This window comes from Pyrgilauda ruficollis, unplaced genomic scaffold (genome assembly GCF_017590135.1).
Source record: "Pyrgilauda ruficollis isolate IOZ18807 unplaced genomic scaffold, ASM1759013v1 scaffold15, whole genome shotgun sequence".
In the NCBI taxonomy this organism is placed as follows: Eukaryota; Metazoa; Chordata; class Aves; order Passeriformes; family Passeridae; genus Pyrgilauda; species Pyrgilauda ruficollis.
The window spans coordinates 571596-598942 of NW_024513654.1; the positions used below are offsets into that span (position 1 = coordinate 571596).

Consider the following 27347-nt stretch of genomic DNA (forward strand, 5'->3'; position numbering starts at 1 on the left):
ACACACAGGGTGTGATGCTCCTGAGGAGCTGGAAACCATGGAATTGCTGAGGCTGGAAAAGCCCTGTGAGCCCATGGAGCCCAACCATTCCCAGCAGTGCCAAGGCCACCACTGCCCCTGTCCCCAAGTGCCACATCCACAGGGCTGGGAAATCCCCCCAGGGATGGGGACTCCAGCCATGCCAGGGCTGGGCAGCCCTTTCCAGGAAGGAAATTTTCCTACCTCCCATCCAAACCTCTCCCGAGGCCGGAGCCAAGAGCAAAGGTGGGATTGGAACCCCTGAATGCTCTGGTGCCACTTCCATTTCCTGTGGGACTGAGAGCAGCAGGTCCCTGCTGAGCACTGGGCTTTGGCTGGAGAAGGGAAGGGGTTAAACCATGGTGTCCCTTTTTCACTGCCATTGTCCCCCAGCTCCTTCCCCCCTCCCTGGGGCAGCGCTAGGGCACAGTGAGGTGCTGCAGCGTTCCATGCTCACCCACTCCTCACTGCTGGGGACTTCAATCCCCAGTTCACGGCCTGACCACGAAAGCCCACCCAGCTCTGCCCATCAGTCCCACCCCTGCCATGGGAAGCACAACCTTTCACTAGACCGGGGTGCACTAGGCAAAGGTTTTACCAAACTGGACACTAAAATCTGGTTTTAGATAAAATTTAGATAAAATTCCATGAGAATAATCAAAAGCTAATTGAAAGTGGTACAAGCAAACAGGGCTGTAGAAGAGGAAATTTCACCACATCCTTTTCATGGATATTCCACTTGTATTTGCTGAAAAAACAGATCCACAAGCGGCCAGTGCTGCCGTGTCCTGGAGCGGGGGCAGCAGCCCTGGCCACTCCGACCATCCCAACTGGGAACACCCCTGGGCTGGCCCATCCAGCCAATTCCCTCCCACACAGAAGGAAACGTTGCAAAACACAGGGAGCACGGCCAGGTAAACATTTAAAATTTATTAAACTTTTTGGTCAAAAGAACTGAACAATTATGTACAACCCCACGGATCGGCTCGAGCAGGCGTTGGGAACGCGGTCGGATCAACGCTTCAGCGACCCCCCAGTTCCACATCTCCAGAGTTCCAAAGTGTCACAACCAACGTACAGGACAGGACCGGCTGGACTGAGCCTTTCCTGGGAGAACCTCAGGCTTTGTCCTTCCCCCCTTCCTGGGACCCAGCGGCTCGGGGGCGGTACCGGGAGGGGCGGGACGGCCACGGTTTGCTCTTGGGACTGGAACACGCCTTTGTTCCAGGGAAAACGGAGTGTAACCACTTGGGGCTGGCTGGGGGAAAGCTTGGGGCTCTGGGAAGGAGTTCCCAGGCTGCAGGCACCTGGCAGAGTGCAGCCTCTGGCTGCTGGGGGCTGCTGGACATGGCCCCGGGCTCATCCGGGGGAAGGGGATGTGATTTAGGCCTCTTTGGAAGAAAAAAAACAAAGAAAGAAACAGTACCTAAGGCTTAAAACAAGTGAGCAAGAGAGCTCCAGCAGCTGCTGGCCCGCCAGCTGGGGCCTCCCTGGGCAGCCCAGCCCGGAGTGGCTCTTGAACTGCAGTGGGAAATGCAAGATTCTACGCCAAATACTTAAAATAAACTGTTCCCTTTGTGACAAATACTAAAAAGGTTAAAAACCATAACGCACGTCAGGTCTGTCTCTGCCTGAGGGCGAGATGCACCAGGAAGCTGCATGCTTATCCCCAGAGCAGAGAAGGTGTCCATGTTTCGTTCCCTCCGTGCAAGGCCGACACTTGGTTAAGGCTGTGGATGTTTCTAGGACCCTTTCCATCTCCTACTTGGCACACACAGAGCCTTTGACAACAAATCCAGTGCAACTCCAACTCTATGACAATGCCATGGAAACTCTATATTCAGAATCTGAAATACTACACAAAAAAGTTTGTATTAGTCTGCCAAAAACTTGGTGTTTTGGGGCAAACCCTGTCAGAGGTGCCACCAGAACTGTTCTGCACCAGCTCAGGACATGCAATACAAAAAGTAGACTGAATACATCCCTCCAGCTCTAAGAACACGTTTGATAGGCTGTTATTTATTAAGTGGTTTCCACCAGAAGGTGTGGTTATAGGTACAGGTGGTGAGTAAATAGCCATGGACACCTGCCTAGACCCCAGCTCAAGCCCTGCTCCCAGGTCAGGCCCTGGCCCGGGCCCGAGGAGGAATGGACAGGCATCAAGCACGAGAAATGTTCTGAAAGGCCCAAATATTACAGCAGAGAGAGCGAGAGAGAGAAATTACATTTTTATGACAACTTTTTCTTCTCAGGTGTTAAACTTTTTGGTCTATAAACTGGAAAGGAAGGCTCAGACATCAATAAATACATTTGTTTTGAGTGTTGGCCTCATTGAGCACTGTCCACCAATTCTGCCTCGGAGGGTCCTCCCCGAAAGCCGCGTGGATGCTCCCACCCCACCGAAGGCAGAACCACGCCAGGAACTCAAAGCCAGGCCAGATGCTCTCCGATAGCTCAAGGGAAGTAAGTGCATCAATGTTCCTCACTGACAGGACAACAAGGCCTTCTGTTACAGAAAAACAACTGAGCTGAACTATGTGAGACGAGACTCTGTCCGCGGGCAGCCATCCTTAGTTAACCTTTTCCTGGAATAAATACAAATTATTGGTGGCAGCTACGGCGATGATGTTCTCCATGGGGTGCCATGCTGTGTGCAGAATCTTCTTGTTGAAGTCCAGACTGTCAACGGTAATTTCATCCTTCTTCCTCTTGCCAGTTGTGCACACTTTGCGTGGCTTTAGGATGGCACGAGGCTTGCTGCTCTCCCGGGAGGCCTCCAGGGTGGTGTCCCGGCGCGTGTTCCGATCAAACGTCCGGAAGAAGTTGTTGTAAGATCCAGTCATGATTGTACTGGTTCGAGGAAAAGGAAGGCACACCTCGTTAGAAATAAAATCCACCCCTTCCTCTCAGTCAGACCTGTGACTGTCAGACCACGCTCATCACCAGGCCGTGGCATTCCATTCCTGTCCTCTCCAGTGGACACCAGCTCCATTCCTCTGGGACTTGAGCACTGCTTCCAGTGCACCACTTCTTTTAGCAGGTGTTCCCCTGGTGTCCCCTCCTGCCACTGGCACTCAGCTGCAGTGACACTTTGTTATGTGCATGTGAGCAAAGCAGGTTTTCCTGGTGCTCCTCTATCCCTTTGTCCCTTGTCAACAGAAGTCAGACTGGTCTGGGCTGGAAGAGACCTTAAATCCCAGCCAGTGCCACCCCTGCCATGGCAGGGACACCTTCCCCTGTCCCAGGTGCTCCAGCCCCAGTGTCCAGCCTGGCCTTGGGCACTGCCAGGGATCCAGGGGCAGCCACAGCTGCTCTGGGCACCCTGTGCCAGCACCTGCCCACCCTGCCAGGGAACAATTCCCAATTCCCAGCATCCCATCCAACCCTGCCCTCTGGCACTGGGAGCCATTCCCTGTGTCCCAGCACTCCAGGCCCTTGTAAATACTCTCCAGTTTCTTGGCTCCTTCAGGTACTGTGAGGCCACCCTGGAGCTTCTTCTCTCCAGGTGACCAGCCTTTCAGGAAGAGCCTGAATAGCCTCTCCCAGCAGAGCTGCTCCATCCTCTCATCATTTGGTGCCTCCTCTGGATTCTCTCCAGCAGCTCCAGGTCCCTCCTATGCTGGGCTCTGCAGGTGGGGGCTCACCTGGGCACAGGGGCAGGAACAGCCCTGGCCATCCTGTTGGTGTGAACTGCCTACTGCAGGGATTTGTGCCCTCACATTTGTGACCCGGAGCCGTTGGCACGCCCCGCTCAGAGCAGCCAGCCCGGCCCAGCCCAGGCTGAGCCCCTGCCCAGGCTGAGCCCCTGCCCAGGCTGAGCCCCTGCCAAGGCTGAGCCCCTGCCCGGGCTGAGCCCCCAGCCCGGGCTGAGCCCCTGCCAAGGCTGAGCCCCTGCCCGGGCTGAGCCCCTGCCCAGGCTGAGCCCCTGCCCAGGCTGAGCCCCTGCCCAGGCTGAGCCCCTGCCCGGGCTGAGCCCCTGCCCGGGCTGAGCCCCTGCCCCCCAGCCCTCACCTGTCGGAGCCGTTCCAGCAGCACTCGAACTTGTCAAAGATGCAGTCGTTCTCGTACAGGGAGCACAGCTTGCTGCGCAGGTACTCGTGCACCTGGGGACAGCGACACGCGTTGGACACGCACACGGGCACAGGGACACAAGGACAGCTCAGCACACGGGGGGCTGTACCTGGTAGGTCTCCACGGGCCTGTTCTCCATGTTGAGGTCCCACACCTTGACAGACAGGTAGTCTCTTGTCATCATGTATCGCCCGCTGTGGCTGAATTTCACATCAGATATCGAGGATATTATTTCTGAAAAAAATGATCTGCTGCTAGGATCTTCAGGTTCCTCAAAAACTGCAGAGAGAACACACAGTTCCACATGAAACCAATGCCAGCTCTTATGGTTTCCATGTTTTCAGTACTGGAGAATTTTAAATCAGTGACCAGTTTATTTTTGAAGAAATTAGCTGTTAGATACTTCTCAGAAATAATCAGAAATAATCTCTTTTTTAGCACTGTGGTGCTCTAGATCACCAGACTGCCAGATGTCCATCTCCAACATTCAACTGGAGCACAGCACCAGCAAACCACAACTCACAGGTCTTGGGGATCAACCAGAGCAGCAAAGAGCAGTGGGTACTGTAACCATCACACCTGATCCACACATCAGCCACAACAGCAGCAGGTGGGCACAGCAGCGACCCGAACACCAGGAGGCCACTGAACCATGTGCTTTCCTTTAGCTCTGAACCACAGCTGTACTAAAACAAACCCTGAAATGTGAGCAGCTACATTTGCAACACAGTTTGTGTGATTTTAGAGAGCAGATCAACACATGTGCTGTTTAAATGCACAAGTCAACCTCTGAAATCAGAGATCCCTGACCCAGGCTACTCAGATCTCCCTCGTTTTTGGAAGACCCCTTGTAGCAGGATGTGATTCAGTCACAAGCAGTTAAAAATTAAGTGCTTTTCAGTGATTTAATGCAACACTGAACCAGATCAGTGGGATGGCCCCGCGTTAGTCACTTCCCATTGCACAAGTATTTCCCTCTAGCCCCAAGGAAGGCCTCTCTGCACTGCAGGAAGCTGGCCTGGAAGTGTCCGTGTGGCAGGCACCCCCAGGGCTGGGCACACTGCTAGAGCTCAGCTGTGCCAGCAGGGACAGGAACACGTGGCTGTGTGCAAGGCCCAGGCAGGATCCTCATGGCTTGCACAGCAAAGCTTTCTTTCCTGACCTGCTAACGCTTTGGTGGCTCAGCAGCTGAGGGAGCAGCCACCCTGCATCCCTGGAAACTTCCAGGGTGTATTCCTAAGGACTCATCCTATCCTAGCAGCTGCACTGGTCACAGGGGACAGGGCAGCAGCAGCCCAGTTTGCAATGCACAGAGGTGTAAGAGCTGCCCTGAACTGGCACAGGGTGAGCAGATACCTTGAGAGGCAGCCAGCCTGAGTGTGGCCAGCAGACAGGTCTCACTGTGCCCAAAGCACTCGCTCCCGTCAGTTCATGAGGCACAAATGGGCAAAGAGCAGCCAGGTGGTGCCTCACGCTACACCTGTGCTCAGTGGTGGCCCAGAACAAGGCAGCTGAGACCTGCCCAGCCCTCCCCAGCACTGCTGCCCGGGCGCTGCCCAGGGAGGGCGGGTCCCCCACGGAGCAGCACGGCCAGAGGGCAGGATGGACAGAGGGAAGGAAGGTGGGCAGGAAGGAGAGCAGGCAGGAAGGAGGGTGGGCGGGCAGGAAGGAAGGAGGGAAGGTGGGCAGGAAGGCAGGATGTCCACGATGTCTGCCACAGCTGGTCAAGGCCTGCAACGCTTCACACCTGAGCCCCTCCAGTAGCTAATCAGTGACAGAGCTTAAAAATGCCACCTAGGAAACTAGGGCAAGAGCTTCCTTCCCACCGTGTGTATGGTACAGGAGTGGGGACAGCCTGGAGAACTCCGGATTTGACAAGTCACAGAATCCCAGAATGGTCTGGGGTGGAAGGGACCAGACTGCTCCAGCCCCAGTGTCCAGCCTGGCCTTGGGCACTGTCAGGGATCCAGGGGCAGCCACAGCTGCTCTGGGCACCCTGTGCCACGGCTGTCCACCCTGCCAGGGAACAATTCCTTCCCAGTATCCCATCTAACCCTGCCCTCTGGCTCTGGGAAGCCATTCCCCTTTGTCCTGTCATCACATGCTCTTTTAAAAAGTGCCTCTCCAGCTTTCTCCATCTCAAACCCCAGATGCTGGGCAATTTCAGACTCCTGGAGTGAAAGAATATCTCACAAGAATCAAAGTCCAGCAAGTCTCCTAAGCCTCCTTCTCAATGCTTCCTATTGCACACCAAATAAACCTCATCTCTTTACCTAAAGCTTTGGAAAACCTAACCTAAAACTTTAGAAATTGACCTATTTAGGCATCAGTACTCCTGCAACTTTTATTTTACTGCAGATTTGTCAATGTAAAACACTCTGTTAGTTTTAGTTGCACAGGTTTGCAGAAAGATCTGAAAATTACCTCTGCAGTTAATGGCATCATTTGATATGAAAAAATATTGAGACTTGGTTTCAAGAGAAGTGTCACTTGGTTAAGAGACCACAAACTTTGAAAGAAGCATCCACAGTAACAAAGGATCTACTGCTCATATCCAACAACTGTTATTTAAGCTGACTGAACTCCACAATTTAGGGATGCTCCCACAATTCCTCCTCAGAAACCAAACCCTCTCTAATGTTTCTACTGCCAGTTTTCCACTGCAGGCACGCTTGCCCTCAGCACTGACTGAGCATCCCAAAGCCTGCTTTCACTGCATTACACCTCCAGACTTCAGAATGCTCTTTTAAGCCCTGGCTTCAAACACCCACTCTAATTAGTAACACTGAAGTGATTCTCTTAAACACAGGCCCAGCTGAGCTGCACCCGCTGCGCAGAGGGCACCGAAGGATACTAAAGCTCCTGTTGGTGACCTCCAGGTGCCAGAGGTTGATGCGGAGGTCGTCGGCAGACAGGTACGTGGCGTAGTCGCTGTTGACAGAGATGGAGTTGATGTGGTAGGTGTGCGCATTGGCGAAGGTCCTGCGTGGGCTGGCCTCCACCATCAGGTCCATGGGCTTCAGTGTTGGCACCTGAGTGGGCACAGAGCACACGGGCTGGGCACAGCGTCACTGCTGACCCCCAGAGTCACTGCTGACCCCCACATGTCACCCAGCACAGGGTGACTGCTGACCCCCACACATCACCCAGCACAGGATCACTGCTGACCCCCACACATCACCCAGCACAGGGTTACTGCTGACCCCCACACATCACCGTGGCACAGTCACTGCTCACCCCCACACATCACCCAGCACAGGGTGACTGCTGACTCCCACACATCACCCAGCACAGGGTGACTGCTGACCCCCACACATCACCCAGCACAGGGTCACTGCTCACCCCCACACATCACCCAGCACAGGGTCACTGCTGACCCCCACACATCACCCAGCACAGGGTCACACCCTTAGGAAGGACCCTCTAGATTGAGTCCATTCCCCCAGCACTGCTGAGGTCACCACTATCCCCTGTCCCCAAGTGCCACACACAGCTATGAAACCCCTCCAGGGATGGGGACTCTACCCCTCTGCCCTGGCCACAAATCCAGCCTGTCCAGTTTCCCCTGCAGAGCTTCCTGCCCTCCAGCAGATGCACATCCCACTCACCTTCCATCCTCTGTCAACTCAGAGGCTGCTCTCGATTTCCTCAGCCAGATCATCAATAAAGACCTTAAACAGAACTGGCGCCAACACTGAGCCCTGAACCCCACAGCTTGTTTGATGGCAATTAATTAATTGCACTGCACAGATTTCTGTATTGATTCGGTGACTAAACACTTCTGAAATCCACTGAGCACAAAAAATATTGAGAGCACATGGATGCTGACTTTGGACACTGCCAACAGAAAACCTCCCAGTCAAAGCCAGCCCTTGGTGCCTTACCCAACAGCACATGGGCTGTGTTTGTAAACAAACCCTTAGAAATGTCCCCAGACCTCACACTCAGGGTGCTCAGGAAACTGGAAGAACAGACTCCATGAAAATTCCCAATTTGCTCACGAACAGTCAGCAGGAATTCAGGCACAACCGGTGTCCTGCTCCCACAGCCAGCCGAGCTCAGGGGTGCCTAAGGTGACCTGTCTCCATGGAACAAGGACTGATCCAGCCCAGAGCTCCCTACCTGCCTTCCCGGTTTGGATCTCCCAGCCTGTTTACATCCAATTAACAACTACAATTAATCCATTACTTTTTATCAGGCCACTGTCCTATCTCAGCAGAGTGCTCCCAGCCTGGCTGTGACAGTACAGGTGCACTAATGGCAAAGATCAGGAAGGGGACTTGGAAGTGCCATGGTCTCTGTGTAAAGTGCTGCTTCTCCTCCATGGCCACGTCCCCATGAACATGGGCACTGTGGTCCTGTAACAAAACCTGCCAAAGCTCCTGGCACACTCTGGCTCTCCAAACCCTGAGCATTTTAACACATGAAGGTACCTCCAGGTGAGGCTTTTCCTCCAGCCAGCTTGTGTTCAGATCTGGCTCATCCATCAGCCCCTCTCCCAGGCTGCAGTGCCTGCAAGGGCTGCAGCCCAGAGCAGCAGCAAGTGCAGGGGACTGGCTGGAGAGGTTCCTGCTGCTGCTGCTCCCCCCGTGCAGGACAGTGCCTTACGGAGCCCAAAGTGCCCCTCCAGTGCCCCAGCTGGTGCCTGCTCCAGCAGGGCAAGGCTGCAGAACCCAAAACTCCACCGGGACCTCCTTCTACCACTGTATCCTAAGGGATGTCCCTGGATTTAGCTGCTGTCATTGGAACTCTTAATCCAACCCTGGCTTGCACACACTGAGGCAGTGGATATCCTTTACCAACACATTTTGTACACCCAAAGCTTCTGTTCAATGTTCAGCTTGGGCAAAAGCAAGACAAACCCCCAAGAAATGCCTCCAGCTGAAGTTCCTACCTGGAGGGGTGGCCTTGAGAGCAGTGAGAGCCTCAGTTCTGCTCCTGCTGATGGTGGAACAACACGAAACCCCAGGAAAAACCTAATCCCACCTTTCATTTCTTGGGTGCTGCTCCAAATGATCCCAAGTTTGGAGCACTAACCCTACCACTACAGCATCATGTCCAAGACTATTCCAGTAACATTAGGTTACTCAAATGCTTGGAACTTGCTCTAACAAACACACTTTTATCCAGCCACAGAATCCCCTATTCCAATTTTTGAGTCATCCTCTTAGAAATATAGTGTTATAATGATGACAGTTTTCCTCAAGCCTTCCAGAGGAACTTTTTAAAAACAGTTATTATATCTAAGAACATGAAGTGTCTCCATTTTTTTCTGAAGGTTTTCAACGAGCCTGACACCAACACCATTTTTGATTTGCACATTTCAGTTTGGTAGCACAGAGACAGAGAAGAGCATGCAGAGAAATACATAAACTCAAAGAGCAGAGACATACCCGTAGTTCTGTGACTCGGAAAGGCTCCCTAAGTCTTCCATCTTCATCTTTTAAATTATAACCTTCGGCTCGTTTATCCCTTTCACTTATTTTCCATAGTTTAATAGTTTTATCTACAACCAAAAAATTCACATGCTTGAGAATGGATTGAATACAAAATCAAATCACTAAATATGGACTCGGCAGAGCAGACACGAGTGACCTGTCTGTGTTCCCCTGCACGCAGCAAAGGACCCTGACAGAGTTCTTTACCCACAACATGAGGTGCAGTTTGAATAAGATCCAAATTTGTGCCTGAGCAGTAAGGCCCTGTGCCTCCCACTCACCCAAGTGTCACTGCCTGGGGAGAGTTTCACACACCAATTACTCAAATTGCCCACTAAGCCCTGGATGATTAGCTGAATTACATTAGGAGACCACTGCTAGGGACCAAACCCAACAAACACATGAACTCCTTGTATTAACTGTCCTAAAGGAAACCAGGTTTGTCCCAGGCACCTGCTCAGAGCCAGCCAAAGGCAGAGATCAGGATTTGCCCCACTCTTTGGGGCTCCAAAGGAATGCACTTGCCAGGTGTCACCAAAGAAGTGTTCCAAGGGCAGGCAGTGAGTGCACACCTGGCTCACCCAATGGTGAGATCCTTGGCTAACTGGAGCCAAGCCTCTCCTCCCCAAACTCCTGCAGAGCATTTCAGATGACACAGTTTAAAGAATGCTTTATTAAGACTTCTATCTATTAAGACTTAACTGCACAGACCAGCAGACAGAAGTCACTCCTGCTTTTAGAATGTCACCATGACCTCATAAAGTGATCCAAACTATTAGGAATAATGTATTCCTCTGATAATAAGAGCAAGTTTTTTCCACAGTATCGTTTAGGCAGGAAAATATCTTTAAGACATAATTCTAACTGTTCCCACTAACCCATGTACCCAGTTGTACAATTTCATTTACAGAAGCTCCATGATGCACCAAAACAAAACAGACCCAATATTCACACAGCCAACATTACAATCAAAACATATTTTGCATGTAATTAGAGAAAACATTAAAACAACCCCAAAATATGTCAGAAAAAACCCCCCAAGTGTGTGGCAAGTGAGACAATATTCCAATGACAAAGCTCTTCATGCAAAAAAAAAGGGCCCTTACCATTTGTAGACAGCAGGAAGTGAGCAGCATTCTGTTGTGGTAACCACCTAATTTTATTAATTTTTTCCTCAATTTCTAGACTTTTCAAGTAGTCAAACTCAGGCTCATGACTCTGGAAGGTACTGTAAACATTGTATTCTCCCCGAGCGAGAGGACGGCTTTTAGTCTGCAAGAAAAAGAGCATTTCTTGAGGCTGGTGGCACTGGGTCCCTCAGAAACGGCCCACGCAAAACAACCACTAGAAATTGTCAATCAGAACATCAGCTTTTACAACAGCTCTTGAATTTTGAATCTTCAGTCTGTGATACTGTACCCAGTTTAGCATCAATACAGTGCACACAGCCCTTCCTCTTTAGAAATGGAAGTTTATGTATAAATATCTGTGCACCCTTCAGGCTTTGCTATTCTCATGTGATGGGTGTGGGAGCAAGGAACAGAGAGTGAAGTCCCAAGGTTCCCCAGATTTGCATTATCAGATTTGAGGCAACTTGTTATCAGGCTTTCTGAGTAAGCTGGTGTCAGTGGTTTGTGCTGCAGAACAGCCCCAGGGGTGCAGTTTGCCTGCAGTGTCTCACAGCTGTGGAGTTTCCACGCCCTCACTGAACTCTCAGACTTGACATGATTTTACTCCCTACACGTCATTGACGTGTAAGAATTTTGGGCAGGTTCCTCTCACCTGACCCCATCCAGAAGTTCCTGCACACAGAGTGAGCTGCCTTGGCACTGGTGCTTTCCGTCACACATTTGGCTGCAGTAACTGCTGCTTGCAAGTGAAGTCAAGTCCTATGAGCCCAGGGCATGATGCAGAGCATTTCAGGGTGCCTTCCCAAATCCCAAGTGTCTGGGGAACTGTATAACCACCCTAAGCTGTCACTGACCTAATTAACTGAATCTAAAATCCAAACTGGGTAAAAAATATGGTTATTATTTTAAGGTTCCAGCATTATACACTTACTTTAGATTCTTTCCTGCAATTTTGCACATGACAAAAGAAATGTCCCTCATTCCCAACTCTTCCCTCAGTTTCCATGTGTTCCCAAGGAGACAGATGAATACTCCTGTGTGAACAGTCTGGCCTGGGGTTTGTTTTTCCTTCTCTGAGGAAGTGCTGTGACAGGCAGGTCTTGCCTTATGGAACAACTGAGAGCCAACCCATAATAGCCCCCTCCACATCAGGCAAGTCCAAGATCCCGAGAAGTGCAGGATGTGCCTGAGGCACTTCTGACCTTATCTCTGGGCCTTAGCTAAGCCTCTGGCCACCCGAGTAAATGATGAATGAGCCCGGAGCCGCGCGGGCGCAGCCAGGTAACGTTTCAGCACTGCTGGCACCTCAGTGCTCCCGAGCCTCCCAGTACAGCCAGAGAGGCACCTGTGGGGCAGGGCTGGGACCAGCAGCACAGTGAGCAGAAATGCAAAATACTGGCCAGGTATGTTCATTAACAGAGCATCATCTGAGCCCCACAAAGAGAGCAGAGGGGGTCTGCTGGAGAAATCCACAGCACCTGAAGATCTGTAATATTCATGTACAGACAAGCTGAACTAAAATTTCATGATCAATTCTGGTACTCTGACCCAGGAGAATGCTCAAACCCTCAAATTCCCCTCATGTCCTCAAAGGACAGAATATGCAGACACTTTGTTGAGAACTGCCATGTGGAATACTGACTTTTTAAAGAACACAATTCCAGATTCCTCCCAGACATGACAATTATTTTTCAGCACTTGGTGGACATCTCCCATCCCCACTGCTGCTTGGGATATCCCAGCTCAGGATGAACACACAGGAGCATTACAGCACTGTCACACAGCTGAACTCATGAAGAGGAGCTGTGAAAGTGCAGGAGGGGCAGTGCTCCCACCCTCCTGATGGGAAACGCTCAAGTGTTTCTGGAGAAGTGGCTGTTCCCACTAGTTCTAAATCCTCAAACAATTTTTAATGACCTTATCCTGTAGCCCTTGCAGCTTATTTCCTGAACTTCTTTTACATTCTCTCCCAAAGCATTGTGATTTATTCAGATCAGCCTGACCCACTGGAAAAATTCAGGAGAAAGTCCAAATTCTGCAAAGCGATACTGAGGACACCAGGTACATATAAAGAGTTCACCTGGATATTGGATTTTTTTTTTGGAAGGAGGGAGGGGAACCCTCACGAGACCAACTTACCAAGTACAGCACAGGGTAGATACTTAGAACTTGTCTAACTTGGGGTTTTCTGAGAAAACTCTCCATTTAAACCTCAGGGCATGAACAGATGAAGTGAGACTGTGCAACACAAGAACAGTGTAGTAACAACACTTTTGTTTTTTGAGTCACTGACCTCTTGTTCCCTTTGAAATATAACCACTCTGCCACCTTTGTCTCCTGTTGCAAGAAGATCACCAGTGTAATTAAATTCAACTGTTGAAATTATATCAGCTGTAAAGAGAACAGAAATAAACCAGCACTGTAATGTGGAAAGCAAATCAAGGAGTTCCAAGACTTGAGCACAAAAAAAGCATTACAACTTGTATTAATGCAATTTGACAAAATTCTTCATTTACATCCTCAAATGCAGCCATGTTTCAAAGTTTGACACACTTTTACTGACAAGCTAAAACACTTACTCATTTCTCAGTGCAGGCTTTTAGTCACCAGAGACACGCTGGCTTAGGAACTCAAGGTGTGTGTGCTGCCCATGAGCAGTAACACTGCAGTGTCCATGGGGACATCCCTGCCCTGAGCTTCCCAAGGTGTGAGCAGTAACACTGCAGTGTCCATGGGGACATCCCTGCCCTGAGCTTCCCAAGGTGTGAGCTGGAACACTGCAGTGTCCATGGGGACATCCCTGCCCTGAGCTTCCCAAGGTGTGGGCAGTAACACTGCAGTGTCCATGGGGACATCCCTGCCCTGAGCTTCCCAAGGTGTGAGCAGTAACACTGCAGTGTCCATGGGGATATCCCTGCCCTGAGCTTCCCAAGGTGTGACTGGAACACTGCAGTGTCCATGGGGACATCCCTGCCCTGGGCTTCCCAAGGTGTGAGCAGTAACACTGCAGTGTCCATGGGGACATCCCTGAGCCTCCCCCAGTGTGTGCATCCTGCCGGGTGTGCTGCTCCCACCTGCAGCGTGCCCTGATCCAGGTGAGGCTAAGGCACACCTGCCTTTCCCAAGCCAAGCACTCAGGGAGTTAGTAACTTCAGGAGCCTGGAACAGGCAGCTCTGCTCAGCCAAAGGGACAAAATAGAAACAAAATTCTTCAGTTGAGCTTCCTGAACCAGCTCCCTGCAGAATCATCAGCGAGGAAGACACATGGAAGCAGGAGAGCAAAGGAAAAGCCCTCAGGACCTGCAGTGCCCTGGGGCCTGGAGAGAGGCCAGTGCTTATCCCCCAGAGCAGCCCCAGTCCCTCTGGGAGGTGGCAATAAAGAAATAATTGCCACTGAACAACCCCAGCCACGGGAGGTGAGATAAGGAGCTGGAAATGTCTGTCCCGGGGCTGGGGCAGATGGTAACAAACAAAGCACTCAGCAAACACTGCTCCTGCTGGGCCTGCTCACATCAAATATTGCATTTATGATGCAGATAGCAAAATTCTGAGGTTTGAAGTGTATCATATCAATTAGTTCCAGAGTGTGCAATTGGAGACTCCCTGGAAACTCCTTTCCTGTATTGATCTTGATGTGCTATCTTTGAAATTCCTTTCAATAATGCCCCACTCTCATGAGGAAGGTGATTAGAAACACTAACCAGTTTTCTCAATATAAATTCATTTTTCATCTTTCATCAATGATGCCCTTAAAAGTTGTTTCCTAGTATGGAGAGATAATGATTTACCTTCTTGGATTAAAAAAAAATATTGTTTAGAACAACTAAATAAGTGAGTAAATATAATCTTTCTACAGATTTATGCCAGCCTTCAATATCACATTACTAACCAGCTTTCGGACAGATCCAATTTTACAGTCACCTTTTTTTAAAGGGAATTACTAGTCAATTATCAGTTATTATTAATTATACACAGGGATTTTAGAAGACACTCTGGAGAAGCAGTAAACCAAGGAAAAAGAAACAAACTGAGAAGGTAAGCAATCAGTGAAGTGACTTCACTGAGAATTTTATGACATTTTCAGTACTCAGATAGGAAGAAGCCCTTGAGTTATGAAAGTTTATTAGTAGTAAAACTAATATTCCACTACCACCCCCACCTGCAAGCCCTTCTAGCAAAGATCCCTTTCACCCTTGGAGACTCAGGAATAGCAGCAGGAATAAATGCCTCCTTAGCACATACAATTCTTTCAAAGTCACAAAAGCTACTTTTCCATTTTGTTTTAGAAAAGGAACAAGTTGTTATTAGCTTCTGCCACTTTCTACTGGAGTATTCACACAATTATTTGCTCAAAATAAGTTGTGCATCATTTTTGTTTCCCAAAAATGCCCAAACCAGCCGCTGACACAGCCATTATTCCCCAGCAGTGCTACCCAGACAAACAGGATCTTGGGTGGAAACGCACCAAAACACAGACACTATCCAAATTCCATGGCTTCAAATGAGAAATGCAGGGAGAGGAGGGGAAAGAAGATGCACTGAAATAGTCTGTCACCAACATGCTCTAGGGAACAGGGAACGAGGGGGGCACAGCAGGACAAAAATAGAGAAGCTTCCTTCAAATATTTTCTAAGTTACGAAATTTGGAATATGAGCAAATACCTGCTTTAATAGCCTTGTACTTGTTTTATCCATAAAAGTATGAATTATGAAGTTTTCCCTACAGGCATGTTTAATTGAAGCAGATCAATCCCCCAAATCATTCCACCCACTATCCTCAGCACTCTACCATCTCAAAGCAGGTGAAATTAAAAAAAAACATTCCAAGACTCCAAGTAAAGCACAGAATGAGTTCCAAACCTGTTGTTCTGCTCAACACTTCACCCACCTACATTTGCTCTTCACTTCCAAGTCAGCTTAAAACTTTTAGGAAAGAACAAAGCAAACCTCTGCAGGCTCTTCATCATTGCATTAACTCTGGGATTTCTAGGCTTTTTTGTTAGATGTCATAACTGCTTCTCAGGTATACAAGCACCAGTCTTATCCCCCCTGCCTTACTTTAAGCCTCTTCTCCATGCCAGCAGAGTAAATCCCAATGGAATGTGGGGAAGGGTGAGCAAAGCCAAACCAGTGTGATATCTGCTCATGGACAGCACCCCAAGGCTCTCTCTCAGGTACTGCTTTTCTAGAAACAGAGGTTTGTCCAGCTGTCCCTGTGGGGCTGGGACTGGCTCTGCATTCATGTAAATCCCCCTCCTGTACCCAGGGAGGGCAGCAATCCCTGGGACTTCACAGTAACATACAAGGCTGGCAATATTTCTTGCCAGACAACAAGAATTCATGTTTAGCCTCACTTCTGGAAATGAGTTCCAACCTGGTTACACTGCATTCAGAGGAGAAACGAAATGCAGGGAGAGGAGGGGAAAGAAGATGCACTGAAATAGTCTGTCACCAACATGCTCTAGGGAACAGGGAACGAGGGGGGCACAGCAGGACAAAAATAGAGAAGCTTCCTTCAAATATTTTCTAAGTTACGAAATTTGGAATATGAGCAAATACCTGCTTTAATAGCCTTGTACTTGTTTTATCCATAAAAGTATGAATTATGAAGTTTTCCCTACAGGCATGTTTAATTGAAGCAGATCAATCCCCCAAATCATTCCACCCACTATCATCAGCACTCTACCATCTCAAAGCAGGTGAAATTAAAAAAAAACATTCCAAGACTCCAAGTAAAGCACAGAATGAGTTCCAAACCATCCCTGTTCTGCTCAACACTTCACCCACCTACATTTGCTCTTCACTTCCAAGTCAGCTTAAAACTTTTAGGAAAGAACAAAGCAAACCTCTGCAGGCTCTTCATCATTGCATTAACTCTGGGATTTCTAGGCTTTTTTGTTAGATGTCATAACTGCTTCTCAGGTATACAAGCACCAGTCTTATCCCCCCTGCCTTACTTTAAGCCTCTTCTCCATGCCAGCAGAGTAAATCCCAATGGAATGTGGGGAAGGGTGAGCAAAGCCAAACCAGTGTGATATCTGCTCATGGACAGCACCCCAAGGCTCTCTCTCAGGTACTGCTTTTCTAGAAACAGAGGTTTGTCCAGCTGTCCCTGTGGGGCTGGGACTGGCTCTGCATTCATGTAAATCCCCCTCCTGTACCCAGGGAGGGCAGCAATCCCTGGGACTTCACAGTAACATACAAGGCTGGCAATATTTCTTGCCAGACAAGAAGAATTCATGTTTAGCCTCACTTCTGGAAATGAGTTCCAACCTGGTTACACTGCATTCAGAGGAGAAACTCCAAGCTGTTTTCACAGCTGGTGTATTAAAAGGATTGCTGGCAACTGCACTGTGATTCTGTAGTAGCCCCAAATTTAAGAGCACTGATCACTTCCATGGGTAGGAAACATCATCCCAACACATCAGAGGGCACAAATCCAGCTCTGCAGAGATGTGGTGGAGCCCACTGCCTGCCTCAGGACAGCCCTGTAAGCCCTGACAGATGTGTCAAAGCTCAGTTTGAGTGCCCCCAGCCTTTCACCATCTCTGCTGAGTGCGAACCTTCCTACAAACAACTCCTGCCAGAGTTCTGGGAAGTTCACAGCCTCCACAGCCTCCTGGGCAAGCTCTGCTGCAGTGAAGGGAGCTGGGGTGGCAGAGACCAGCTTCTGTTAGGATTTGGAGACAACAGCAAGCTTATACCTGCAAACTAACTTAATCCCCCCAGGATTCATCCTGAGTATTTCTGATACCAGTATCAACGCCCGGGCTCTCAGCTGAGGTAATGGAGAATGCAAAGAGATCCACAACATCTACATCAGGTGCCTAAAATTAGCTCCTGTGAACTTTTCCTCTCTAAGCTGGCTGTGCATTGCTGCTCTGGTTAAAACCCAAAGCTGAAAACATGGAATTACCTGATGGCTCACCCAGGAGAGAAGGAATTTGCAGCTGCAGCTCGCATTCAGGACCAACACTAATGAGACATGGTCAGCACCAGGGCCTCTCATCCTCCTGAGCTGCTCAGGGCCTTTTGTCACAAACTCACTCCTCAGACGTATAGTGAAAAGGAACCAAACACTCACAGCTCTCTAACAGCACCTAAAAAGGAGGCTGTTCCAGCTTCCAGGGCATTTTAACCTAGAATTTTCCAAATATGTAATGGACATTGTACCACTTCAGCACACACAGCCTGAACAATGCTTGCCTGCAAACGGGGCTCTTGTCCTGCTCCCTGTGTCTGAATGCACAGCCCCATTTCCCATGACCCATCCTGGAACCAAAGCAGGAACTTCTTAAGGCCCAGGGAAACCTGTGCAGAGGCTCCTGCTCTGAGAGGAAATGGCTGACTGGCCTGCAGGCAGATGGATGGCATGGACTGTAGGGAGACTGCCAGGGGGAGCTGAGCAGAGGGAGTATTTCTGTGGCTGTGATCAAGTACAGAGCTGACACACCTTTCCCTCCAACACTGTTATCCTAACAAGCTGGAGTTATCCCGCGGCTGGACAAAGCTGTGGGAGGCACTGTGTGGCTTCCCACAGTGCCTGGGAAGCAATCAGAGAGTGCAGAAGGGATCAGCACAGGTTATGTGCTCCTACATCAACTCAGAGAGCAGACACTGGGATCTCCCTGGAATGCTGTGCTGAACTGTGTGACACGACATCAGAAGGAACACAACTCTCTTTGCAGTAGACAGGGACAACAGACCATTCTGAGGGACCACAGGTGACAAACGCGGGCAGTGAGAACAGCAAGGAGCCATCACTTCAGAGCAACTCAGGAAACACTCCTCAAATAAAAAATATAATAGGAGCAAATCAGATCAGTCAAAAAAACAGAGAGCCCCTTTAGAAGGAAGAGATTATAAAAAAAAAAAAAAAAAAAAAGAAGCAATTTAGAGACCAGCACCTGCTAAAGAGCAAATCATAGAAAAAATGTTTAAAAACCAAAATCCTGTTGGAGCTTAACAAGTTCCAGACGCACAGGGCCTCAGAACTGCTTGTCACTGACCTGCAGTAACTGCACTTCCCCAACACCCCCATGGATATGCAGCTGCACGGAAGGCTCTGGGGTGGGCAAAGGGAAGCAGGGTGTGAAGGCAGTCAGCTCTCCAGCTGGGATGGCTGCTGGCAGCACCCTGCTCCACCCTCCTCGTGCTGGGCAGGCAGGCAGTGCTGCCACTGCAGCACTCTGACTCCAGCAGCCTCTTCTGCCCCTCAGCCTCTCCCTGTCCGTGTCACTGACTTGCTTCCAGGTGAAGGAGGGCTGTCCCCTACAGCTGCAGGACAGTCAGTGGAGCAGAGGGGGCCACCCTGCAGTGGGGAGGGACCGACTGCTCCCGCTGTCAGTGCTCCTAAAGTGCTGCTTCTTAACAGCTGATAGAAATCACAATTGTACTGAAACATGAGCCAAACTTTACAGGTGCCAATAACCACCTGACAATATACATACACATCCAAGTTACTCAATCACCTATTTTTCAGAATATGCCTACTTATACACTCAATTTGTACACTTCCACTTTTAGGATTTCTTTGAAGAGTTACCACAGGAGTGAGTTGTACCAGAAATCAGGAGAATAAGGCAAAGGGGTATAGTCCTGCTCACACCAAACTTCTCTCAGCTTACACCACTAAACACTCTGCCAACCTAAAGTATTTGTAAAGTCTAACCATTTTTTAGGCCCTAATACTCAAATCACTTGTGAAATTGGCTTCAACTGCCTTTAGGCACCAGGCAAGGTTTAACTTAGTCAAAAATAACTCTGCTTTTGGGACTAACTGAAGTCCTTGAACAGATTTAAGGTAAAGCAAGAGCAGGGCACTGGCCAGCCGGGAAGCAGAAGCTCTCTGAGGTCAGTGCTGCTGCTGACAGGCCATGGCAGACTCCAAACATCTTGTTTGGAGCTGTGTGGGAAAGCCTGCCAGCTCCTGTGTGTCCTGGATGCCTGGAGCTGAGCCACCTGGCTCCGGGAGGAGCGCGCAGGCTGCTCCGCCGGGAGCGCCGAGCGGTGTGGACAGACAGACAGACAGACAGACAGCCAGCCAGACAGCCAGCCAGCAGCAGCACCCCCAGCCAGCCTCAGGGACGGCACAGCAGCCCAGAGCTGCGGCTCACGGCACACAGCAAGTGCCGCTCCCTCACGCAGCTCAGCCTGCTTTCTAGCAATGGAACCAGACCGTGAGCTGACGCTCGGAGTCCAGTCTCTGAATGACATCCCAAAAAAGCTGTCTTCTGATTTGGGGTGCACAGTGTCTGTGCCAGTGCAGGGAAAGCCAGACCAGCATGGCACAAAGAGAAGCAGCAAAGCCAGAGCTCAGTTCCACAGATGTGCTCCTTTCCTGCCTGCAGAGCTTGCCCTGCCTTCCCTACAAGCCATGAGAAATTCTGGAGGCTGTTTCTCAGATTCGTGACATAATCCAGTACTCTTTGTGCAACAGCAGCAGCAGCACCCCCAGCCAGCCTCAGGGACGGCACAGCAGCCCAGAGCTGCGGCTCACGGCACACAGCAAGTGCCGCTCCCTCACGCAGCTCAGCCTGCTTTCTAGCAATGGAACCAGACCGTGAGCTGACGCTCGGAGTCCAGTCTCTGAATGACATCCCAAAAAAGCTGTCTTCTGATTTGGGGTGCACAGTGTCTGTGCCAGTGCAGGGAAAGCCAGACCAGCATGGCACAAAGAGAAGCAGCAAAGCCAGAGCTCAGTTCCACAGATGTGCTCCTTTCCTGCCTGCAGAGCTTGCCCTGCCTTCCCTACAAGCCATGAGAAATTCTGGAGGCTGTTTCTCAGATTCGTGACATAATCCAGTACTCTTTGTGCAAATCTACTGCCTCGGTATTATTTTTTAACCTTTGGAAGACTAATTCCAGTAAGCCCTCTCCTACTGGAAGTGTATTTAATTAATTCAAGCTATTGTTAAGTTTTTTCTAAGTAGCTCATTGTGATGGTTTTGGGTGTAGTTCTATCAGGAGTTCATAAAAGTCTTAACATGATAAGAAAATAAAATTTTTCTTTCAGTTGAAGCTTTCACACCTTCTCATCCTTCAAAAAAATAGTGGGTTTTGTCATTTTTCATTAGGCTTTTCCCTCTGCACGCAGCCTGCCTGTCTGCAGGGACAAATCCAGTGGCTCCCACTGCTCACACAGGAAGACTTGCACTAATTCCTGTATTCCCACTACTCAAATTGCTTTGTAGTGCATTCCCACTTACAACTCTGCAACTGATATTCACTGCTTATTCAAACTCTTCACCATTCACAAGCTACATCTTACCAAAGCTTCACATTTCATCAAAATATAATGATGGAATCCCAGCCTGGTTTGGGTTGGAAGGAACCCCAAATCCCACCCATCCCACCCCTGCCATGGCAGGGACACCTTCCCCTGTCCCAGGCTGCTCCAGCCTGGCCTTGGACACTTCCAGGGATCCAGGGTAGCCACAGCTGCCCTGGGTAACCCTAAGGCTTCAGGGAGGGCAAAGAGGCATCTGAGGTCCTGCTCACAGTAAAGCACTGGCTTTCAAGGACAAACCCAGCCCAAACCCAGCCTACAGCCCACCTTCTGCCTCTGCAGCACAAGTGCCACCTCCAGGCATGACCAGTGACTTAGGGTGACAGCAAACAGCTCTGTAATCACTAGTCCCCTACCTTCTAGTTCTTACAGAAAAAAAGACATTATTAAAGCTTGCAACCAATCCTGCACCTCCTTTCATGCAACTGAACCAGACATCAGAGCTGTACTTCTACTGCAAGAGTTTTTTTAAAGTGCAAAACCATGTCTGAATTTCCTTTAAGAACAGGGGAATAGCCAAAGTGAATTCCTGAACCTCACATGAGAATGTCTTGCAACAACTTCTAAAGAACATTTCTAAACCACTTGTAGCTGTACTCAGGATTACAGACTAATATATTTTTATCAGATGGTGGTTGTTTTTGCTCCTTGTGTTCTGCTTCCTGGCAAACTGCTGAGGTGTCTGACCCAGCACCTAACAGGCAGCAAAAGCAGAAGGAGAGCTGGCTGAAGTGATGGTAACAAGGGATGTCTCAGTTTGGCAGGACAGTCAATCAATACCAGTCACTGTCTGGAGAATTTAGAAAAAAAAAAAAAAAAGTTTATTTCTTGGATCATTAACTGGAGATACAGCACTGCATCTACAAGTGGTCATGGATTAGATGCAGAACATCTGGCCCACGGGAATTTGGGCATATCTGTACATTATTTAATAAACAGATTTACACTTTACTTGCCCCCCCCCCAAAAAAAACCCAGCCTCCTAAAATGGACAATTTTGAACAAGCAAAACAAATTCAACACTGAAATCATGGAAGTGATAAAGTCTCTGACAGCATTTGTAGTCTCTATTTGGAAAGAAAGGTCCTTCTACAAAAAAAGCAGCCCAAGAATTACAAGTTCCATGAGCAATCAGTGCAAGTTTTGGAGTCATGTGGTTAACACTAACAGCAAAATTATACCACAATCTTTAATTAGCTTTGTTTTCAAATTGTGATTGTTGCCATCCCTAATATCAAATCTTTCCCTCAATCTCTGTTTTATCCTCCAGTCCTCCTCCCTGAATCCAACTGAACTTTTCCGTTTAGAGAAGTCCTGTCCAACCCTTTAGAAAATCCATATTCAATAAGTGATGGATTATCCTGGTCTTTCAGAAACGGTCAGACTGAACAGAGCCCTTCTCTTTCTGACACAGAGACTGAACAGAGGTCAGGGATTAGTCACCGAGCAAAGGCAAGGCACGGACAAGACAAAGAGGAGACAGTGATTTTCTGTATTAATGACCCAGTTAGGAAAATCCAGCTGCCAATCTAACACAGCCACTTGTCCCAGTGTTTGTGATGAAGCCAGACACCTGAGAAACAACTATAGAATGTAAAATGTACGTTAGAAGTGCACTGTAAAAGAAAGGATTTTCTGGTAAAGTTGCCTGGCTGAGCAGTTTCAACTCCGGAATAAACTTCTAAGAAAATCCAGCAAAACACTCTGCATGGAATAGGCTGGAGAGCAACTTCATGGTGTCCTCCTCCTCCAGAGAGCTGATTTTTCACAAAATGCACTAAAAATTGACAGCAGTAGCAAGTTTGCACTGTCACAAAATGTATGTGCAATTCAAAGGCTATTTCAAGGAAACAGTTGTCCATCAAGCAGGTTTAGATGTGCAGTTTGGTAAGAAAGGATTTAAAAGATGGTAATGAGTAAATATGTCCCTAAATGAGGCCCAAAATCTAGCCATGTATTTGTACTAGGAAATTAAATTTGGGCAGTTATTAACAAATAAATAGCTTATTTTTTATATTTAATTCCAATTTCAAGGCAAAATGTAACAGGAGAGGAAAGGCCACAAATCAAAACAAAAAATCAAGAAGTCACAAAGCCTGTAAGTAGTTCTGGTATTCCCACAGGAAAATGAAACTTTAGTGGTAGTTTTGCAAAACCAGGTGCTGAATGATTCATGGAGCTTTCCTGCTCTGTGCAAATCCAGACTGCTCAGGAGTTACCTGGGAAGCAAGATGCCCCTAGGAGCCAGGTCTAAGAAAAAAGAACCATTTAAAAAATATACAAGCTACTTATATACATTTCTACAAGATTTCTGGGAACTTCAGAGCAAGCTACAAAACATACAGAGGGGAGATAAAGGAAGAAAACAACTGAGTGAGTCCAGTTTCGAGCAGTTTCCAGTCTATCCCTCCAATGGCCATCATTTTAAATGGAATGCCAAACAAGTGGCATGAAAATGAAAACACTGTCAGCACAATTTCCCCATAGCAGGCAGCAAGGAAAAATATTTACTGCATCCAGTAACAAAAATAAAATCCCAAACCCAAGCTGAGCACACATGGCCCTGCAAGTTAATTCACACTTTGGAAAGGAGCGCTGCCAGCCTGGACAGTTAGAACACAGAAAACTTAGGGGCAAAAAAAGAACTTTCTCATCAGAGTCAAGCAAAACTCCACCCAGGTTCTGCACTCTACAGAAAACACTTTTCCCAGTTAAAACATTTCTTGTTTTCTACTCTGTCCAAAACATGAAGGGCCTGGAAAGTTTCAGAGAAATGTGAAGGTGTGCCCTTTTTCCCTGCTTAATATCCCTATTTATAGCTCCCAAACGTTAACAAGTGGGAATCAAATCTCTCCACAGCTGCAGGATCCCTTTAAACTGCACTTTTCAATGCAGCACAAATGACAGAGCTGCACTCTCTGTGCGTCAGAGCGAAACTTGACAAGCCTGACAGACTCCACTGGTGTTTCTTTTTTTCCCCTCCCTGTATCCCTGTATCGTATCACTGTTGTTACCTTTTATCCTAAGCCCAGAACTGTAGACAGTTATCCTAAGCCCAGAAGTGTGCCCAGTTCTGGGCTCCTGAGGACAAGAAAGTCCAGGAGCCACTGGAGAGGGTCCAGCAGAGGCCACAGAGGTCATTTTGGGACTGGAGCATCTCTGAGATGAGGAGAGACTGCGGGAGCTGGGCCTGCTCAGGCCGGACAAGGGAGGGCTGAGAGGGGACCCCATCAACCCGTGCCAAGCTCCCCCAGGGCTGCCAGAGGCCGGTGCCAGAGCCAGGACAAGGAGCACTGGCCAGGAACCGAACCACAGCAAGTTCCACCCAACACGAGGAAGAACTTCTTTCCCTGGAGGGGCAGAGCCCTGCAACCGCTGCCCAGGGAGGGGCTGGGGTCTCCCTCTGCAGAGCCATTGCAAACCCTCCTGGGCAGCTCCTGTGTGCTGCTGCTGCAGGGGACCCTGCCTGGGCCCAGAGATCCTCTCCAACCCCAGCTACCTAGGGATTCAGGGATTCACACCAAAGACCTGAAGGAAGGCACCGTGACTGCTCTGTGATGCTCTACGGGTGGGAGCTCGCTTAGTCATGGCACACACCCCCGGCACGGCCGGGGATGCTGCGGCGCTGCCCCGCGGCCGCCCGGGAGGGCTCAGCGCGCAGGGGCTCCCTCACCTTCCGCCACGTCCTCGTCGATCGCCCCCTTCACCTGCAAGAAGCACCACTGCACCTCGTTGTTGCTGCCGCCGCCGTCGCCTCCAGCTCTCGCCACTACTGCGGAGGGAGAAAGGGCGGTGAGAGAAGGAGGAGAGAGAAGACCCCGCGCCGCCCCCGGCCCGGACCCCTCGGGGCCGCCGCGCTCCCGCATCACCCGCCGGTGCCGCCCGGCGCGGCCAGGCCTGCGGCCGGCTGCCGCGGCCACACGGAGCCGACCCGCGGCCCATCCCGGCGCGAACGCGGAGCCGAGCGCGGAGCGCGGACACAGACCTGCCATGGCGGGGGGAGCCGCGGGAGCGGGGCCGGGAGCGGGGCCGGGAGCGGGACGGAGCCGCCCGGAGCCGCGGGAGGGTTCGCGGTTTCAAAATGGCGCCCATTGCCGGGCGGCCCGGCCGTGACGTCACCGCCGGCTCCCCTCAGGGAGGGCGGGCCGGGCAGCGAGCGGGGCGGTGATCCCGATCCCGATCCCGATCCCGATCCCGATCCCGATCCCGATCCCGGCACCGGCACCGCACGCGGGGCGACCAGGGCGGCGGGAGCGGGTGGATGAGCATGAGCATGAGCATGAGGAAGAACAGCTGGTCTTGGTGCTGTGGAGGCGCTCCCCAGGCGGCAGCGGGGGCTCCACGAGCGCCGCTCCAAACGCGGCTTTACGTGAAGGGACGGGGCGGGGAGATAACGCTGTGCCTCCCGATTTATTTCTGCTCGCTCCCTGAAGAGTTACTTGTGATGAGGGAATAAAACCCAAAAAACTAAAGCAACAAAAAACCCAAACGTGCCTCTGACTCGTTTCCGCCTGCAGCGAGCGCCAGAGCCGGGCTGAGGGGAGGGAGGGAAGCGGCGGCTCGGGGGTCAGCGCTGCTCTGGGACAGGTTTATCACAGAATCCCAGAGTCACTGGGGCTGGAAAAGCCCTCCGGGATCACGAGTCCCAGCTGTGCCCGGTGCCCACCTTGTCCCCAGCCCAGAGCTCTGAGTGCCACCTCCAGGAATTCCCGGGACACCTCCAGGGATGGGCACTCCAGCCCTCCCTGGGCAGCGCCTGCTAGCTCTACCCTGGTGTTTCAGTGACAGCATTTCCTAAACCCGGCTCAGCTCTGGTGTCTCAGTGGCAGCATGCCCTAGGCCCGGCTTGGTGTCTCAGTGGCACCATTCCCCAGGCCCGGCTCAGCTCGGTGTCTCAGTGGCAGCATTCCCTAAGCTCAGCTCAGTGTCTCAGTGGCAGCATTCCCCAGGCCCGGCTCAGCCCGGTGTCTCAGTGGCAGCATGCCCTAGGCCCGGCTTGGTGTCTCAGTGGCACTAAGCCCGGCTCAGCTCTGGTGTCTCAGTGACAGCATTCCCTAAGCCAGGCTCAGCCCTGGTGTCTCAGTGACAGCATTTCCTAAGCCCAGCTCAGCTCTGGTGTCTCAGTGACAGCATTCCCTAAGCCCGGCTCTGCTCTGGTGTCTCAGTGGCAGCATGCCCTAGGCCCGGCTTGGTGTCTCAGTGGCAGCATTCCCCAGGCCCGGCTCAGCTCGGTGTCTCAGTGGCAGCATTCCCTAAGCTCGCAGGCCAGAGGCCCGGCCTGTCCTGGGAGCTGCGGCAGGCGGATCCAGGATCCAGGCCGAGCCGGGCCCTGGGGCCGTGGCTGGCCGGGTTTGGGGCCCGGGGCAGGGCTGGGAGCAGGGAGCGCGGCCGGGGATCCCTCAGGAGCTGCTCTGGAGCCCCGGCTGCGGGGCTGCATCTTCCCGGCTCTCCTGCCTCACAAACTGAATATTCCCGGTGCCCCGTTGAGTTCGGGCCTCTCACACTGACTGCTTGTTTTCCAAGCACGGATTCTGGAAGTTGTGAAGATGCAATTTCTGCCCCTAAGTCCGAGAGAGCAGAAAGAAATGGAAATCAATTCTGCATTTGCTCCCAAACCTCTCTGTTCATGTATTCCTGGTCTCTAAGTCCCTTGGAAAGTGGTACAACTTAAGAACTTTAAAGCCCAGCTGCTTCTAGGGAAGGGCTAAGTGCTTGGAAGGAAAGGTGACAGGTCTGCACTGTTGTGTCTCAGGCTGAGGTGGTTTCCTAAATCCTGTTGGTTGTAGGAAACTCAAGGAAAGTGGTTGATGAACAGACATGGTTAATTGTGATCTTGAACCCAGATGAGTGAAGAACATCCTCTTACAGAGTAAGAGTCTTGTTAGGGACAAGTAAATCTCTCTGCTGGGAGTCTTTATCTTACTAAATGGAATTTTACCTGGAAGTTCTTTGGGATTTTCCTGTGGAAGGACTAAAGTCTAACACTTGCCTGAGTTCAGGATGATTCCTCTCAGAGACATTTCTGCTATGGGCTTGCAGCCTGTTCTTGGTAATGTAGATACAGAAATGTCTTTGACTCAAGTTTTCCATATTTAATTTCTTGCTATGACATCTGTACCCATTTATAAATTCATTACTTGATTTGTGTTTATTCCTTATGCAGTGTGTTGTGTATCAAGTGTTTAAATAAAATAATTTTTTACTTAGTCTCTTGGCTGTCTCCTCTGTAGCTGTAGGAAAGTCATCCTGAAGGGCAAAGAATGCCTTTAAACGCTGTCCTTTGGCAGTGGGAAGTCCTTCCCCCGTGCCCTGGCACTCCAGGCCCTTCTCAGTCATCTCTCTCCAGTCTCTTGTGGGCTCCTTCAGGTGCTGCGAGGCCACTCTGGGGTCACCCCAACCTTC

At 50.2% G+C, this 27347-nt stretch overlaps 1 protein-coding gene across 1 annotated transcript; it reads right to left on the reverse strand.

Annotated features, from left to right (window-relative positions):
- Positions 1-933: 933 nt before the first annotated feature.
- PPP2R2D (protein phosphatase 2 regulatory subunit Bdelta) lies at positions 934-25440 on the reverse strand. Its single transcript, XM_041461113.1, has 9 exons — positions 24619-25440; positions 12951-13048; positions 10634-10799; positions 9483-9595; positions 6944-7121; positions 5668-5800; positions 4199-4424; positions 4030-4121; positions 934-2868 (listed from the first exon to the last, which is right to left on the reverse strand). Exons 1-9 carry the CDS (start codon positions 24935-24937, stop codon positions 2589-2591), a joined length of 1605 nt encoding a protein of 534 aa, XP_041317047.1. The 5' UTR covers positions 24938-25440; the 3' UTR covers positions 934-2588.
- Positions 25441-27347: the final 1907 nt, after the last annotated feature.